The 17,915-nt window shown below is 42.1% G+C and overlaps 1 protein-coding gene across 1 annotated transcript in view; it reads right to left on the reverse strand.

The window, feature by feature from the left end:
• Positions 1-17,638, reverse strand: part of mboat2a (membrane bound O-acyltransferase domain containing 2a) — a 32,951-nt gene extending 15,313 nt beyond the window's left edge. Inside the window, exons 1-2 of the mRNA XM_044047759.1 lie at positions 17,406-17,638; positions 1,491-1,636 (exon numbers count right to left, since the gene is read on the reverse strand). Of these exons, the coding sequence (XP_043903694.1) occupies positions 1,491-1,636; positions 17,406-17,489 (230 nt within the window). The 5' untranslated portion in view covers positions 17,490-17,638. The remainder of the gene's footprint in view (positions 1-1,490; positions 1,637-17,405) is intronic.
• Positions 17,639-17,915: the final 277 nt, after the last annotated feature.

Consider the following 17,915-nt stretch of genomic DNA (forward strand, 5'->3'; position numbering starts at 1 on the left):
GCTGACGTCGACTTTGTTTATTTATTAACAAATAAATCCAAGGTTTTGCAGTTGTAAATTGGTCATATAAAAATAATACGGCATGAGAAATAGAATGTGAATAGAATTCTGAAGGCTGATTATCATTTCACTAGCTGCTAGCTTGGTGTCTGGCTGACAAAAACACACACAGGTTAGGATCAGGTTTTGGTCTCTGTGAGGACAACTGGTCCTGGCAAAGTCAGTGTTTATGCCCAAAAAAAAGGGTCCTAAAGAGGCGACAAATACAAGTGCGTGCACACACACACACACAGCACTTTAAGAGGCCGTCTGCCAGAGGTACAGTGGGTTCTCTATTAAAGAGCAATAACTTTCTAATTGGATATCAGTTACTACGAAATCGATCCATTTGCTTTGGCAAGAGCGAGGAGAATACGGATCAGGTGAGGAAGAGTGAGAGTAGGCAGGGTAGTGAAGGGAGCAGCAGACATGAGAGGAGGAAAAACAGGAAGGTTGTACGATGAAAAGCAGAATCATGTAACAATACAGGCTGTTTGCTGTTCATAATAATGTCAGACTGTAAGTGCTTACCCGTTAATTAATAATTAACCTATAGACTGGAGTTGATCCAAGAATTGCTTAACTAAATTCATAATTAATGACACGTTTAGCGTTACGTTTGATCAGTCTTTCATTAGACGGTTTCCACTTTTTTATTTTTTTCCTCATTATCCTCATTTTCATTCAAAAAAACATATTTAAAAGGATTAATGTGTGATATTTGTGCAGCCCTGTGAGAAACGAAAGATGTTCTCTTCGGTCTGTAGAATAAGATGCGTAATAATAATTCAGCTAAAATGATATTTTGACATACATTTTAGATAGGAATATATATACATATTTATATTTTACACATATATATATATACATAATATATAAATAAATATATATATATTGTATGTTTGTCATGCACCAAACAACATTATAAGTCATCAATGTTAAAAAGCATTTATAACTTGTAAAAATACATTGCAGTTCATAAAAATAATAATAATAATAAAAAAGGCTGCAGTATCGCGATAATATCCAGCTGACAACTCCACACGTGTCCAAGGGAGCTGGAGCATCGTTCTCTTCTTCTTTGGTAGGAATGATTCCCTGCGTCCAGACTTGTACCGCCACCCGTTGGTGAAGTGGGATACTACAGGACCCTGGGTCTGCGACCACATGTGCACAGAAGTATACCACAGGCTTTGTGGGGTAACACGTTAAAAGTTTAACCAATTATCACCAGTATTCCTTTTCATTTACCAATAACTGAACCATAAGAATAACAATCCAGAGAGATTAAGTGTAGTAAATACACCAGTATCAAACCAGGACATGGCCACAGTCTGCCGGAAAGGCGACCTCACTACCATGACATTGTAGGAAGACATTTTGAGGAAGGAAGTAAGGAGCAGAGTACAATGGAAAAACATAACTGGAGGTGAAACAGATGAGTGACTCACCAGCCGAAGCAGAAGAGAGCCAAGTAGAAGCCCAGTAGAGTGGCCACCACATGCCTGATGAACGGACTGGTTTTACTGGGGTGGAGGTAGATCCGAAACCACACAGCCATGAGCAGGGCAAACAGCTGACCTGCCACAAAATTCACCTGTGCAGGGAAACACAAAATGCAGTGTTATACATTATATGCATGGCAGCAGGAACTGGGCCAAGGGTTGGGGATTAGAGTGATGTTAATGCAGATGAACGCAGGATGTGAAATGAAGAGCGAGTGGACCACAACGTTGACCTGGTTCACGATGGAAAATACTGCCACCCTGTAGGGGTTAGGGTTACAAGTGCACATAAAACAAGTTAAATCCTAGAAAACTGCTGCATGAATATTGTCTAGATCCCCACGTTTCTTTGAAGATTTTTTTAAAACTGTGACTATATGATTTAAAAAATACATTTATCGTGATCAAACAATGGACAGAGTTAACTGGATAATGTCATCCTGTCAGTTAATCAAGACCATGAACACACCCCAAGTGTGTCTACATATTCAAACCCTCACAGAATATTAATATTCTATTCTTACAGTAGGAATGGAAAGTTTGTAAAATCCAAAAATACTTGTAAATAAATATTAGCAACAACATTTTAGTCTTTTTTGGGAGAACAAACAGTTGGAGAACTGTGTATTTGAAATGACTCAGCACAAATGTGCTTCACAGTTCATAAATGGCCTAGAATGACTGTGACTGATATCGGTATCGACATTGGACACACAAAAAGTGGTATCGTCCCATCCCTATCTTATAGTATAATCATTGTATATATAGAACAAGAAATAGGAAAATAAATTCCTTAAACATCATACACCAAAAACAAACAACATCCTTTGAATCCAGAGCACAATTCAGAAGCAAATTCCTCTAACGAGGTTTTGGAGAGCGCGAGCCAAGCCTCTTAAGGGACTCCTTTGCTTCATGAACTCACGCCGGTGACAACTCCAGATAAACAACAAAGACAAACTACGTTAAACTATGTCGAGTCATAACCAATACATGTACAGAAAAGGAGTGAGCGGTTTCCAGTGTGTTCTTTTAAAACCCAGGCTGACTCACAGCGCATTAAAACCCAGACCTGGGACAAAACAGAAGCAGAAACGAGACTAATCATTTATCAGAAAAAAAGCCATTCCAGTTAGTTAATACCAAGACAAATGAAAAGTGCACTCCCTCTAGGAAATCTTCATTCTCTGATGTCATGGTAAGTGATGCATGTCTGCAGACACAACGGCCCCCACCTATAAATATAGGTCACGTTAACAGATCCATCTGGCCGCTAAGCAGTGAAAGGCCAGAGAGACCATGAGCACCATCCATTATCTATAGAAAGGACATGATTAATGCCCGGGAGAGGGAGAGAGGTATTACAGAGGTATAACAACGTCTGCACGCTACTATATGTAGTAACAAATCACTCGGGCATTAGCCTGTAAAACATCCGATAGCTTTTAGCAGCGAATATTGGGTTTTTTCCATGTTTACATGCGAGGAGGTGGCCTCCTTTGTTCCTCTACTGCCATGAACACTACAAAGGAGGATTCCCAGTTGGGATGTAAAATGGTTGGTGTAGTGGTAAGGCCTGGGTTCACGACCCCGGTCCGAACAAAGGCATTTCTGCATAGAGTTTGCATGTTCTCCCCGTGTGTTTTCCCATTTTCTCCCACAGTCCAAAAACATGCAGATTTTTGGGATTAGGCAAATTGGACACTCCGAATTCACCGTGAGTGCGGATGGTCGTGGCCCTGTGATGGACTGGCGACCTCTCCGGGGGGGTGTACTGTACCTCTGTCAGCTGGGATTGGCACCAGCGCCCTCGTGACCCTCGCGTGGAGGATAAAGCGGACCTACAAATAATCCACAATCCACAAAGAGATCCTGGAACAAAAGACCGTGGTCTGGTCCTGATGCTATTGTCAGAGATTAACCCAAAAGCAAACAGAGGCCCTGTTCACACACCTGCCACTAACATGGAGCACGGCCGATCCAATCACAAGTGCACAGATCCTTGAACATAAGTTGACACTTGGCATTAAGAGTGCATCTCTACGGATCTATCTCCACAGACCAAATACAGTCATCGTTTTGCACCGAATTATAGAATTTAGTGGTTTAGCTGTTGTCCCGTCACCGCAGTGACATTCTTATGCCTTTTTCCTTTTAGGCCACGTTGAATCCCTCAGGGATAACTACTAAAAGACAAATATGTGAACATTTTTAGTCAGTAGTATTCCCTTAGTGAGAATTTACTGGAAATGAAAGCTGGCTTCTACTTCAGCGGAAGTTGCATAAAGTGAAATTGCATAAATCTGACAACAGTATTTGTTATTGATAAAAAAAAAAAAAAGGAAAGCAAACAACTCAGCCCAGCGATTAGCCAATAAAGATAAGTTTTATTGACACTGACTGAAACTATGACTAACAAATGCTTTGACCGAATCCTTTGCAATGCAAACTGCAAAGAGCAGACTTAGATGCTCTGGTAACAACATCAAATCAAACCACAGCTTTGGATGCCATTTATTTAAGTTTCCGTCTTGCACATGAAGCCATTGCTCGCTGAATTCCTCCACCAGTGCAAAGACATGCAGTTTATTTGGCGACTGATATGCAGGGTGTAGCAATGTGCGCTGCGATTGGCTCATGTTTCCTCCCGCAGCTTGTGGATAATGGACAGTAATTTAATAAGGCATAAAAGTGTGGTACAGTGAGCTGTCAATTTCAGTCTAAAGTTACATATCTTACAGTAATGGCAATTAAGATAAGTCCATACAATACTTCATGATCGGACGCTGGATTGGATATCCAAAGAGAATAATGCCAAATCCGATTAATCCAAACATCAAGTATGCGTCACTATGCACAGGCAGTAAAAATGTAAATAGAAATCAGCAACAGCATTTTAGCTGAGCCACGTTGTGGGTGGGCAATTTATGAATTCAATATTTGTAACACAGTCGGAGAATTATTCTGTCTTTGTAATCGCTTAAAATGACAGCTACATAGTTTAACCCTTCTGTGACCATTTGGCATGCGTACGTCTCATTACCGTAACTCCTAGACCATTTGTGCGAGCTAGAAAATTCAAAAACTATGGACTGGCGACCCTCACATGGTGGATAAAGCGGTAGAAGATGGATGGATGGATACCGGAAAGCAGAGAAATAGAGCTTTGCGCCCATATACTTGTCAACTGCCAGACTCACTCATTGAGCATTTTCTGACACTTCTGCAGCCACGATATCAAAATAAATCCAGGCGGCCTGAATATCATGATGGTCATACGAGGGTTAAAAGACTGCAGTGGCTTTATTGTTCCTCTGGAACTTCACTTAAAACATAACCAGCGTTCGACTGACTGTGCAAAAGCAGAGTGATAAATGGACTTGGACTTGAGGGAACTACTACTTGTCCGTGCCACAGCCCCGACAGCAAGAGGGAGTGATATCAGCACATTCATGGATGCATCAACATGCCGTTTGTAAGGCAGGAATTTCATGTGGGAGACGGTGGATGGGTGTGACTGAGGAACGCCATTGTTCAGGGCTTGAGTAATGTTGAACTGTAGGTGATAAGTTGACAAGCTGGGCGTGTGGGAAAAGCTTGAACTGTGTCATTTATGAACTGTGAAGTCTCTACCCATCAGCTTTTCATGAAATACGAGTTATGAGACTGTGGTACACAATTTACAATTTATAAAGCATAAATTGGAACTAAAAAGTTGAAAGTGGCTTCATGAAAAACTTAAATCATTAATAAAAAAAAAAAAAGGAATAATGAACTCAGAAGCTCATTAAAACCGATACAAACACCAGGGTTTCGACAGTTACAAACTAGAAAGGTTCACTTTATTATGAATGGAGCCAACATGTCTAGATGCAGAGGAATCTGTGTCGTCGAAATGATTTCTAGCCACTGGGAAATCAACTCAGAATCAAAACAGGCCATTTTCCCAAGCAGCAGTTGCTCAACAAGAGTGGACTTGCTACATTTCCCCTCACAAATGTGATTTCACACTGACGTCAGTGACACATTACAGATGAACGCAGAGGACCGCGAGGTATGCACCCACCGCTGATGACTCCTGGGCAAACGCTGCAGCACCTGACAAAAACACAGACACAGCACCGCTCTTTGTCATAAGACGAGGCTAAAACGTGTTTCCCTCAGGCTCTTACCGGAGTTGAAAGAGTAGTTGATTTAATAAACATTTAGCAAGCTTCTGTGCTGGGGTGCGTTGTTTCTTTATTCATAAAACATGAATCTCCTTCTCCATTATTGATTCTGTCTGAAGCCAACCGTATCCTGGGTTTCACCTCTGGTACGGTTTAAGCGGGTAAGGCAGAATATGTGTGCTAAACAAGCGTGTGCAAGAGACAATAAAAAGGGAATATGCTCCAGTTTGGAATAAAACACGGGCCAATAGGAAACTGCATTAAAGTGATTTCTTACTTTTCATTCCACTCACTTTAGTCAACTCCCCACTGACATAATATTTGCACTAGGGGTGCGAGTACCTCATAACAATAATAATAATAATGATGTCACTTTACATATTAAACAAGAAGATAAATCAAACACACAAAGTTAAGAAAAAATAAAACAGACACATTAAAAGGTTAAAGGTAAAAAGTTAAGATGAAATCAAACGGACGAGATCAACACAGTAGAATCTGATGAAAAGATGGCTACGATATGATATGATACGATACGCGACACATGGTCCACGATACCAATAATATCGTGATACAGCGATTCTTTGATAATCAATATATTGCAAAGACAATCATATATTGATACATCCTACGTGATGTCGGTCTAATTAAAGAAAACAAAAATGTGTGTGAAAAGTGCAGGATTTCACCACACAGAGAACTCATTCATTTGAGCAGCGCCAGTCAAAATGGCGATATTTGCCCTGGCGTACCGGTTATCATGACAGACCCCTAATTTGCACACAAGCCAAAAAAAAGAAAACACCACACAAAAAGAGGCAGAGCATGCCCTCATGTAATTACTCTGGTCTCAGTACCACAGGATACCGTCTTTGAAAGTCAACCACATGCCATCGCAGCACAGGGACCAAGGAGACACAGAGAATGAGACGCTGCATGCAGATGTTTTGATTGGGAGCAGGCGCCAGCCAGCCAGCGATTAGTGTTCAAAGGCAATAAGCTGTCATGCAATTTCTCCTAGCAGCTGCGGCGAAGGGGCTCAGCTCAGCTTTAAGACGCGAGCTACATTTTAGACTGACAGGAGTTTACAGGGAGGGAGGAAGTTATAGTTGACACACAGGGAGACTGAGATAAGCCAGCTTCCTGATTACGGATTGGAATACAGTACGTCTATGTACATGTTGGGGGAAAAAATGGTGCAAATCACAGTCGCTATTTCTCATATTTCTGTCTCAGACAATTGAGATTTTACAACAGCAGTCATGATTTACCCCCCCTGTTTGTGTCTCAGTCCTAGAGGTGTCATGGACAGGACCTGCAGCCAGGCGAAAAGACATTATGAAGACGCTACAGTGGCAGCGAAGGAGGGTACAGACAGTTGGCGACTTATTTTCACAGTTGTTTTTCCTTGACAGAATCATAAGTTTATCCTTGAATAGCCAAATTCATAGGATACACTCTTTCTCTTTCACCCAATCCAAACAGGTCAACTCCGTGATGGATCTAAAAAGAAGTCAGGGCATGAGCAAGGTCATAACAATTGACAGATACACATCTCAATAAAAGGTTGAGTCTGACTTGTTCTCTGCAGGTGCAGAACACCTTTCCTTGCAGAAGTACTGACTTTCACTTCAATTAGCCCTCGCTCTTTCTCTCTCTCGCTCTCACACACACTTTTCCTAAGTCTTCCCTTCCTGTGCTGTGCATGGTCTGTGACTAGACTAAAATAGTTCCTCTCGCACAAAGCTGCATGCATGTGTGCCTCCCTATCCCAACCTTTGCCACAGCGACAGGAAGGTTCCTGTCCGTGCATGAATGCCTGTATGTGTTTGTTTGTGCCTACACAAAAAAAACAGACAGTTATTAGCATAAAAACCTTTTTTCCCTCCATGTAATTCTGTCAACACCTACCCCCATACACACACAGTCCTCCCTCCCTTACAGCTAATGCTACAGTGCTTTCTGCACATTCTCATTCCTGTCAGCTATCCCTGAGAATGACTCACACACAGAGTCCCTGTGCTGATGTCACAGAATCAAAAGACTGACATTTAACTCAACTAATGTCACAGTCTGAATTATAAGTAAAAAGTGGCTACGGAGCATATTGGCGTATCAGACAATAGTAGACGTAAAAGTGTACAGATTGTCCTGAGGGACAACGTCTGTGCAAACGCGCAGCTGTCAGCACTTTTCACAACAGTATAGATGTCTAATCCCAAAGAATCCCATTCTCAAGCAAACTGGCGAGTGAAATGTGGCGGAAAACTTTGCCGACAAATGAATCAGACACTGAACTGAACTGAACCGGACCTTGTGAAACTGAATTTACACCCAGCACAAAAGTGATACAAGGTTAATGCAGCGAGGTGGAGCAAGAAAAACAGACAACTTCAGAATGAAGTATCAGTAAAAAACAAAATAAGTGGAGGCACAGCCTATATCTTAAAACTCTTTTATGAAGAAATACATTTAGGTTTCAGTCAGAGACATTTCTAGAATGGACATGATGCTTGCTACTTCATCCTCTGCCATGCAGCCCACATCCATAGCTGCAGGGGAATGCAGTGAGTGATGCGTGGCCTTTCAATGTTTCCGCACACAAACGCACGGGAGCAACACCGACGCATGTGCACATACACACAATTATCTGCAGCCAGACCAAGGCACAGGCAACGGCATGACTGCTTTTGTCTTGGCCAGCAAATGTGGCCCAATTCGTCAAGGTTCTGGGAGACAAACTGACGTAAGTGTGTGTGTGTGTGTGTGTGTGTGTGTGTATGTGTCAACTGTGAAACTAGATCAGGCCAAACAGAAATGAAAACATCTTTCCTTGATAGGTTGCTGCATTGCTTTGAGTCCACATGGAGGCAGCTGAAGATCGATCACATTGCTACAGACTAAAAGGGTGGATCTGTTAAAGCTGGAAATGATCAGTGTCTACAGCATGGTGCTGGTCAGACTCTACGGTCATGCCGGTCAGTCAGTGTGCTTACATGCATGTTAAAAGTCCTATTTTAGTTAGGGATGTCCCGAACTTTTTCACTTATCTACTTATTTATCACTTATTTTTCACTCTATCAGAGCGCTTATATCGGAGATTTTAGAGGCCCTCCGATATAATACGATATGTGTTTTTGGCTGATATCGGACCGATATCCGATATCAATATCGGATCGGGACATCCCTAATTTTAGTCAATAATTCCGTTTTCTTGTCTTGTAAACACGTTAGTCCGACTAAACCCGAGCTAGTCTTAGTTGGACTAATATACCTGGATAATGTGATTCATAGTCCGATTATTCCTGCATGTATAGGATTAGCCGGGTTGGAGTCGGACAAGTTGTCCGATTGCCCGTCTTAGTCGGACTATGGCCTTAGCTCGATTAAGCTGAGAACATACAGACAAGGTGAAATTATAGAGCTGCTTTTTGTTTGAAACATCAACTATACTCCTAGCATTTGTTCTGGTACGCCATTGGCAAGCACAATAATGAGGTAATGTCAGAGCAGAGTAAAGTTACACAGTCCTGCGTGACTCTGGCTCAGATGCCCACTGTTACCTTCCTACTGCTGCCATGTCCATGTAAAACCAAAGAGAACAATGGAGAAAGAGAAGGAAGGAGAGTAAAAGACGGAGCCAATATCTTGTTGGCAACGATTTTTCATAGGGAAAAAGGCATGAAGTTCCTACGATTGTTCGTGTGCCTGCGAGCGCAGACGTGAGTGTCTCTGGCTTCACATTCTGTCCAAAACTACAACAAAAAACAACCACTGCCAGCTATATAATTTATTATTAAATATACACAGTGAATTCAGAAAGCATTCAGAGCACATTCAGACCCCTTCACTTGAGAAGTCGAAGCATCTTTGGCTCCGATTACAGCCTGAAGTATGACACAACACACTGGATACGCCTGGAATTAGGGACTTTTCTTCTCCGTAGATCCTGTAGGAACTGATGGTGGACAGGCATTTCCAGGTCTCCACAGCTTATATAATATTCAGCTATCTGAATGGGTGGGAATTTGGGTTTTAAAGTTTGGGGTTTGGATATATTTTCTCTGCCAACTTAGCTCGAATGAACAACAGTTTTCTCTTTACCTCAGTGGCTTGGCGTGGCTTGAATATTCACTGTTGATTACTTCCAAAGCTCTATTTCGGTGTAAAGAAAAAGTGGAACTCTGGATGGTGGGGGCTGTGAATCTCTCATGATCTCACAATTTGATTTGATTAAAACTATTTTTGAGATAGAAACTAGAATATGTATGACTGGAAGAATCAACCTTAGCTTATGATGACTTATTTCAAACACAGACTGCCAACACTGACTCCAACCACCACACCCATGTTGTTTTGAACATGGGACTACAGCTGTATTTTCTCAATGTGGAATCTATAAAGAAACAGTGATTGGCCTTGCTTAAAAATGAAAAAAAAAAAACAGACTTTAATCCAAAAAAAAGACGTAAAAATGGAACTCAAACTTGGCAGAAATGTTGGACACTGGTCTAAACCCAAAGGCAAGAACAACCAGCAAACTATAAACCACTAATATGGGAGATGTGACCTTAGACACAAGTGCAATGGCCTTTATGTGACTTTCAAAGAAAGAGGAAATGCTCGCCAGTCACGACACAGCAAAGCGTTTCTGGAAATCCTAATCCTTAACAACACAAGCCTGCCATGTGAATCGTCAAATATTCAAGAGTTAAACTGACTCAGGAGGGGAAACATCCACGTATGAGCAACCACTACCGAGTGGTCATCTAGGTAGTAGTTGCTCATACATGGATGGGGAGGCGGTCGGTTGCTATGATACAGCAAGACAGTACATACTGTACACAACTCCTAAATGGTGTTCTGAGAACAATCGGACAAACTATAAAGATATTTACAAGCGACAGGCCAGAAGAATACAACCGACTCAAATCATCTGAACTTTACAATCATGCTTAAATATCAAGCACAAACCACTTTTTTTTTCTCCAGTTAAGATAAAAATACAAGGCAGGTGTTACATAAGCTTGTTAAGTAACTGACATTTCCTGGCTGGCTAAATAAATGTTCTGTGCTTGTGTTATAGTGCTGCTCAGTTATACTGTAACTAATGACATCAAGTAAAGGCCAAAGAGTCACCGGAGGAGGTCTCATGTGAAGTTATGCACCATTTAATGGCTATAATTTACACATGGGACGAGAGGATATTCATTGACAGAAGAGCTACAGTGTGTTGTAGGGTTTTAATACCTCATTGCCATTTCAAAAACCTCAGAAAAGAGAACGCGTGCAACGGTAAAACCAGACTGAAACGAGTTTATAATTACTACTACGACAAGTGCCAGGCATTCATAGGTAATGCATACCATTCATAATTAGTATCGACACTGACTTGTTCCATCAAGCATCTCTCAAATGGTTTCAAATCAGCTTTTGTCCACAATATTCTAGTTTACTATACATATATTTCATTTGTTCTACAGTTTTCTTGTTCTGAAACTGACCAGAACCTTGGATGACGTCAATATTGGAAATACGTGGAGGCAAATCCTCAAAGTGGGCCCTACTTACACCACTTGTTGTGTTACAGTATACGGCCTGTGCAGCAGTTTGCAGCTATTGTGAGATTAAGATTCCTTCTGCGATGGTCCTTCAGGCACCAAAGAGCAGGCTATTTTAGCACAGACACACGAATACCCCTCATGACACCACACACCATTATCGACGGAACTAATGAGTTACAAAGCCGAGTCATGTGGGCCTCCACTTTCACAGCAACGCCGAGTACTTCAGAGTGAAGAGGAGTGACAGATGCACAGATCTCACTGCTTACAGTAAGACAGCCAGTGTATGCGCCGTCACTGCACAGGATGGAGCAACCAAAGATAGAGACTTCACGTTTGTTTTGTTTCAGAACATGACGCAGGCCTCGCTTCACTTTTGACTGATGTCTTTAATACGACGGCTTGGCAATACCAAGACTGCAGAAAGTAGAACCACATGTAATGTAACCCTGGCAATACAGGGTTACATGATCCAACACACTCACACCGAGGCACATAAACAGTATTTGCACTTCATACATAGTCATCAAGTTACATCATTAGATCAACAAAGAATATTTAATTGATCTCAATCCCTAATAGAGAAAGAATAAACACTGCGCTATGTGTAGACAAACCTCGTTAACACATGACAGGCCACTTCTATTTGTACATTACTGTGTTCTCAAGCCACGCAGTCATGTTAACAACAACACAGCAAAGTCTTTCCATGTTCCCCAAGAAGAATTGCACATACCTGTGTTGTTGATTGTGCACCATAATAATAATAAGCAGCAGCCAGCAGCACTCCATTAAAGAGGGCCAATGGGGGAAAGAAATCAATTGGAGGCATAGGACTCCCCAGACGATAGCCAATTAAAGACATTGGGGAGATAGGGAAACTCTGACGAGACCTGAGGGCTTCAAAGTGAGACCAGGAGCACTGAGCCAGGAGCTCCAGGGACTCAGTCAGCAGCAAGAGACCTTGGAGAGAAGCTAATGTGTGATTGTTCAGGCAAAGCTGCTCATAACTCGAGCATGAGAGCTGGTGAGACTCAAGCCAGATATTTTAGGAGCAACGTTGAGTCACGTGAGCATCCAGCAGGAAATTGTCAGTAGATAAAAGGGAGAGCGAGGAGTCAACACCGCAGTGGGCTCACAGGCCTGCAGTACAAAAGCCTGGTGGAAAAATGCAGCAGCAACAACAAAAGACAGCTTGTTATCATGATAAAAGACGTGGCTGTGGACAGTGACAAACTGCAATCCAATATGTCACATAAACAGAAGACTGATTGTACAGCTGGGCCTGTACAGCTGGCCATTTGTGACCACAGCAGCAGCACCACTGTGGTCCGGTACATACAGGGCCGCAGCTTGATATCCCGCATTGTATGTTCACTCACGGTGACGATTGGTCAGCTACAACAGCAGCATGTTCACGGCATGTTCCTCCATCAGCGGTATTGCAATTATTGTAGTTCCGCTTCCATGAGAAGGAAGTAAGAATTTTAACCACGTGAAACACAGAATAGCAATTTGTGACAAACTGTCATTTCTCTGGAAAATGGGTGTTTGTCTCCATGTGACGCTGTGATGGACTGGCGACCTGTCCAGAGTGCACCCGTGACCCCCCCGTGACCCTCATGGGGAGGATAAAGTGGTAGAGGATGGATGGATGGTCATTTCTCTGTATTAAGAGGTACAACATTATATATCAGCTAGTAGTTTCCTACCTACAGGATGCAAGCACCTAACATTCAGTAAACATTATCAAATGAAGTCACCTTTACGGAGGGAACAAAAACAATTCACAGTATTGAAGGGCATGTATATGGGTCACCATAAAGACTCCAGAAAACACAAACACTGTGTCAGTTCTATAAAGTCACAAAAACCAGTCAATCAGTAAGGCGTAAAGGTTCTTTGTACATTATGTTATATGTAAAGGTCAGCACCATGAGCCTACCTGCTGCTTATTGGAACAGATGAGGAAACATTCAGTCAAGGTCAACAGAAAATGTTACAGTACCACTAGTGATGCTATTCTTTTAAAACTATACAGAAACTCTGAGAGGAAAAACCAAACTGGGCCTAAAATCAAACCTTGTGGTACACCCTGAATAATAAAAGATATACCGATATACAAACGTCCTACCTGCAAGACTCGTCATACTTTAAAAGCTAGCTTATCTGCAAGCTCTACTTGATAATAGTGTCAATGCAAAAATATGACATGCCTTTGTTTAGAGTTTAATGGACTGAAATGCAAATCTAGCATATCTATAAGTCAGGCAGTGATGTGAAGGAAGATTAACATATAAAGCCAAGATGCTTTCTGAAAGTTGTTGTTTGGAATCAGGCGTATTGGGAGATCATTTTCTGGAGCATTTTTTACTGTATTGTTTAAAGTCGTCTTCACACCACAATTGTAACCAATTAATTAATGTCACCTGTGGAATGGACAGGGCAGTGAAAACACCATCCAATCTTCAAATATTAACGACACAAACTAATTAATTGGATCGCGATATACGTGCCCCTCCTCGTTCCTTAACCATGCATGCTCAGAAGACAACGCCACAGCTTCTGCTGGCTTTGCTAAACATTCAACGAGACAGTTGCAGCAACGTTAAGGCAGAAAAGGTGCCAACAACAGGTGTTGATCGCAAACGATAGCCGTTTTTTTGGGGGGGGGGAGCTACGGCCCAGAAAAAGGCTGATGCAGAGTGATCCAAGACCGGTAGATTAACTTTATGTCTTTGTGATTTGAAGCATCAAAAAAAAGTTAGCGTCTCTGGAAAGTAAATGTAGCCTGCTCAGAAGCAGGATCTCCAACTCTACATTTAAGATACACTAATATGTCACCAGATAAAACACCTAGATACAACCAAATCGAAGGAGGACACAGCCCTGGGTCAGGAAGTGCCATTTTTAACCTACTGTATTTCTGAGCCCCTGAATCAGTCTGGGTGCATCTTACATACAGTTTGTGTGGGTACACAAAAAAAAAGCAGCAGGAGGCCTTATTCAAAGCAGTTCCAGCATATTACAGAGAATAGACAGGCTGTGTGTGATAACGAAAGAAAGGGAAGCAGAAAGAGGCAGAAGCACAGTGTCAGTTCAGATTTCACAGCTCCCATTATAGCTCTGGCACAGGCCAGTGCAGAGGCCCGTCTCTCCCAGGGCTTACCACCCTAACGACACACACCGAGGTGCCACAGTAGAACAGCTTCATAAAAATCGGCGTCGGTGACTGTGATACACACAGGCTATACTGTATCCGAGTGGCTGTATTGATTTTTGTGGTCGCTGATAGCAGCACTGGCACAGCAGGGCCCACATTTGGCGGGAAGCGAACAAACCACATTGTCACAAGGGGTGACAAACACGTAGCTGCGACAACAAACTAGTGTGCGCCGTGAAAGGCTACGATTACATGTCCTTTTCACATACACATACCGGTATTCATTCAAACGGAGAGAAACAACAAAAGGACAGCCAGAGGCATAAACGGCAGCACCGCGAGTCAATACCAGTAAACAAATACATGACAGAGCAAGTGACTTCTCATTTCCTGCACAATTGCTAGACTTCCATTGACTGCACTGCTATGTCACTAAGGCAAAAAGGCATGGAAACTATAAAAATAGAAGCGGAAACTGTAAAAAAAAAAAAAAAATGGGTTATGATTAATGACTGCTGTCCCAGAGGCAAGCAAATGGTTAGATTTAGCAATGTAGATAATAACTAAACTGTAGCAATCTTAATAATGTAAGGGAATGGTGTAAACAAAAACCACAAGGCATATTCAGGTCCCAGTAGGGAATTGTTGCTTATTTGGAAACTAGATCAAAAGAGAGATCTTGCCATGCACCACTCCTACCACAGGTGTGAATGTTTTTAGTAGGACAGACATGATGGGACTCTCCAGTGTGGATATGCAGGTGGGGGTGGACCTAGTGTTGTGTTTGATTCACAATAAAAACTGCTATCACGTGGCGTGGTAGCAGTGGAAATGACCGCGACGACGAAACAAGATGTGAAACGGTTCTATTCTCTCAAACACAAAATCATTTCAACATCACAGCAGAGGATACAGGGTTGCCTCTTATGATGTAACCTTGTACAACCACAAGCAGGCTTTGCTTGGGCCTGATCAGAAAATAAATTGAGTCATGAGTGTGTGGCTTGCATGTAAATGTAGTTGGCTGTGGATAAGAAAAGAAAAATAACAACAAATAATTGCTAGAATGAAGAATGAAGATATTCTTTGACTCTTAACAAGAACAGGTTATTCAGACATATTTTAGACAGCAAGAGATTCAAGATAATAATAAACAAACAACAATAACAGCAACTAGGTTATGATTTGACCCGTAACTCCATGGAATTTCCGTGTGAAAACAACGCAATCACAATGTAGTTTGGAGAAAACCAATGTGGTTAGCAAGGGGTCTTTCACACTTTCGTCAGACAAGCCACAGCCTACTTCCACAAATCATACTTTCAACAGCTGAGGCGATGGCAGAAAAGTGAAGCAGCTGTTGTTGTGGCGGTGGTGTGGCTCTGAGGAAGTCTGTCCAACACACCCTGATTCACTCGGGCACGTCTTTATTGTTTTGCATGTTACTCGTGAAATTACACTTTGCGTGTGCATGTGTGCCGTGTTGGGCGTGGTTATACATTAGTGACCCAACACCTTTCATGCTGCTTCAAAACACAACAGGGAAGTTGTGGTGCTCTGTCATTACAGACAAACACGTGGTTTATTTGTCCTGACTTTGATTTCTACGTGTAAAACCTCAATCGGCTGTGACTTATAACAGAAATGACTTAAGAGTACCAGTGTGTTGAATCGATGTATATATTTATATCAGGAGCCAGGTCAGCTCTACAGGACCTGCCATTTTGGACCGTCATGTTTTTACAATAGCCCACAAGGGACAAACTTAACATAGTTTGAGTTTTGACCCTAACTGAAGGCTACACAGGTTCTCCAACACACTTAGAATGGAAGGGTGGGATAGCTGTAACATTGCCATAATAAAAGGCACACTTCCACTATTACTATTACTAGTACTAGCAAAGCAGCTGTTTTTGGTGTACTGAATCATTAGAATCAGTGAATTAAAAGGATTAGTTTTACCTGCTCTACAGTTCGCCATTGTTCAGTTCGATATCCGTGTCGGACGTCGTGCTCATAACTCTGACCAATCAGTGGCTGACAGTCACTGATTGGGTAAAAACATCAGGTAATATCCCTAATGGAAAAGCAAAAGTAGAGTCGAGCCATGCCAATACTGTATAGTGGAAAAGTGCCATAAATGTACACACTGTACCTTTAATAATAAGGGATTCTAGAAACTATTTCATGCCCAATATAGATACAGATATCCCAACCTTGAGTATCAAATTATACTGATTTCATTCTGATACAGACGATTAGACTACTAAAAATATATAAAGCTACAACTATCGAAATAAGACAAAATAATCCCATATAGGGTCATTTCCGTTAGTGGTTTTGACCAGTTTCAGGCCAATACTGACACTGGTTATCTTTCATATCTATTATAAACACATGGTTTGCTTGGCTTTCTCTAGAGTTGCAGTGGCTATGAATTTATAACCTGATAACCAGACATTTACCTGGAACTAGACCAATATAAAATGTCCCATTAAGCATGCTGCAACTAGATTCTCATCCTTGTCAACAATACAGCTTTTGTCATGGTAGCCCAGAAACACAGGTCTGGGGGGGCTAACTGGATGAAGTGAACGTTAAATTAAATTTAAGTGGTTAATCCAGATTAAACTGGCGGAGAGCAGATCTAATGATGTCACTGTTTGGTCACCTCTGGATGTGGCTTTGAGCTTTGATGAGACAAGAGCCATTAGCTGTGGTGTAGCATGCCAGGGTGCGAGACAACGACACTGATTGTGTGCACTCGTTTTCAGCGAATCCGCAACGTACACAGACGGAGATAGCGCAGAGGTGCGCATCATCATCATCATCGTCGTCGTCGTCGTCATGGGCCAATACTAACATGATGTGCTAGCTAACAGCGGTGGATGTGCTGTTTAAAGTGCATCTCCGGCTCGGGTGGGTCACGGATCAGTGTTATACATCCATCCAAAAAAAAACATACCTGATCGAGAGGGAGGTTGATAATGTCGCTGATGGGCTGCAGCAGAGTGGATCCAGTGCATGATGCTGTCGTTTGGGTAGCCATGCTGGGTCGGGATCCGTAAATCCTTTTCTCTCGCTCCTTCCTCCGTTTCACTTCAATACCCTTGGCTGCTGCGATAATAAATTCACTGCTGCTGCTGTTGCTGCTGCTGCTGCCTCTTCTTCTTCTTCTGCCGCCGCCACCGCTGCTGCCGCTGCCGCCGCCGCTGCTGCTGCTGATGCGACGCACTGAACGGTTGTAACACACAGTGCACAACCAAACAAAGAGTACAGAAAAAAAACCAGGGTGAGATGTCACTACGAAACACTTCCTCTTTCGTCTACCGCCCTGAGGGCCGCAAAACGTCCATTCTGGGAGTTAGCGAGAAGAATAACCTCACACATGTCACGGCACAGATACGTTTGAATTATTAGCTCAAAAATTAAAGATATGGAAAGGTATTAGGTGAAACATTAACAGCCTGGCCAA

The sequence above is a fragment of the Solea senegalensis genome, linkage group LG16 (assembly GCF_019176455.1).
Source record: "Solea senegalensis isolate Sse05_10M linkage group LG16, IFAPA_SoseM_1, whole genome shotgun sequence".
In the NCBI taxonomy this organism is placed as follows: domain Eukaryota; kingdom Metazoa; phylum Chordata; class Actinopteri; order Pleuronectiformes; family Soleidae; genus Solea; species Solea senegalensis.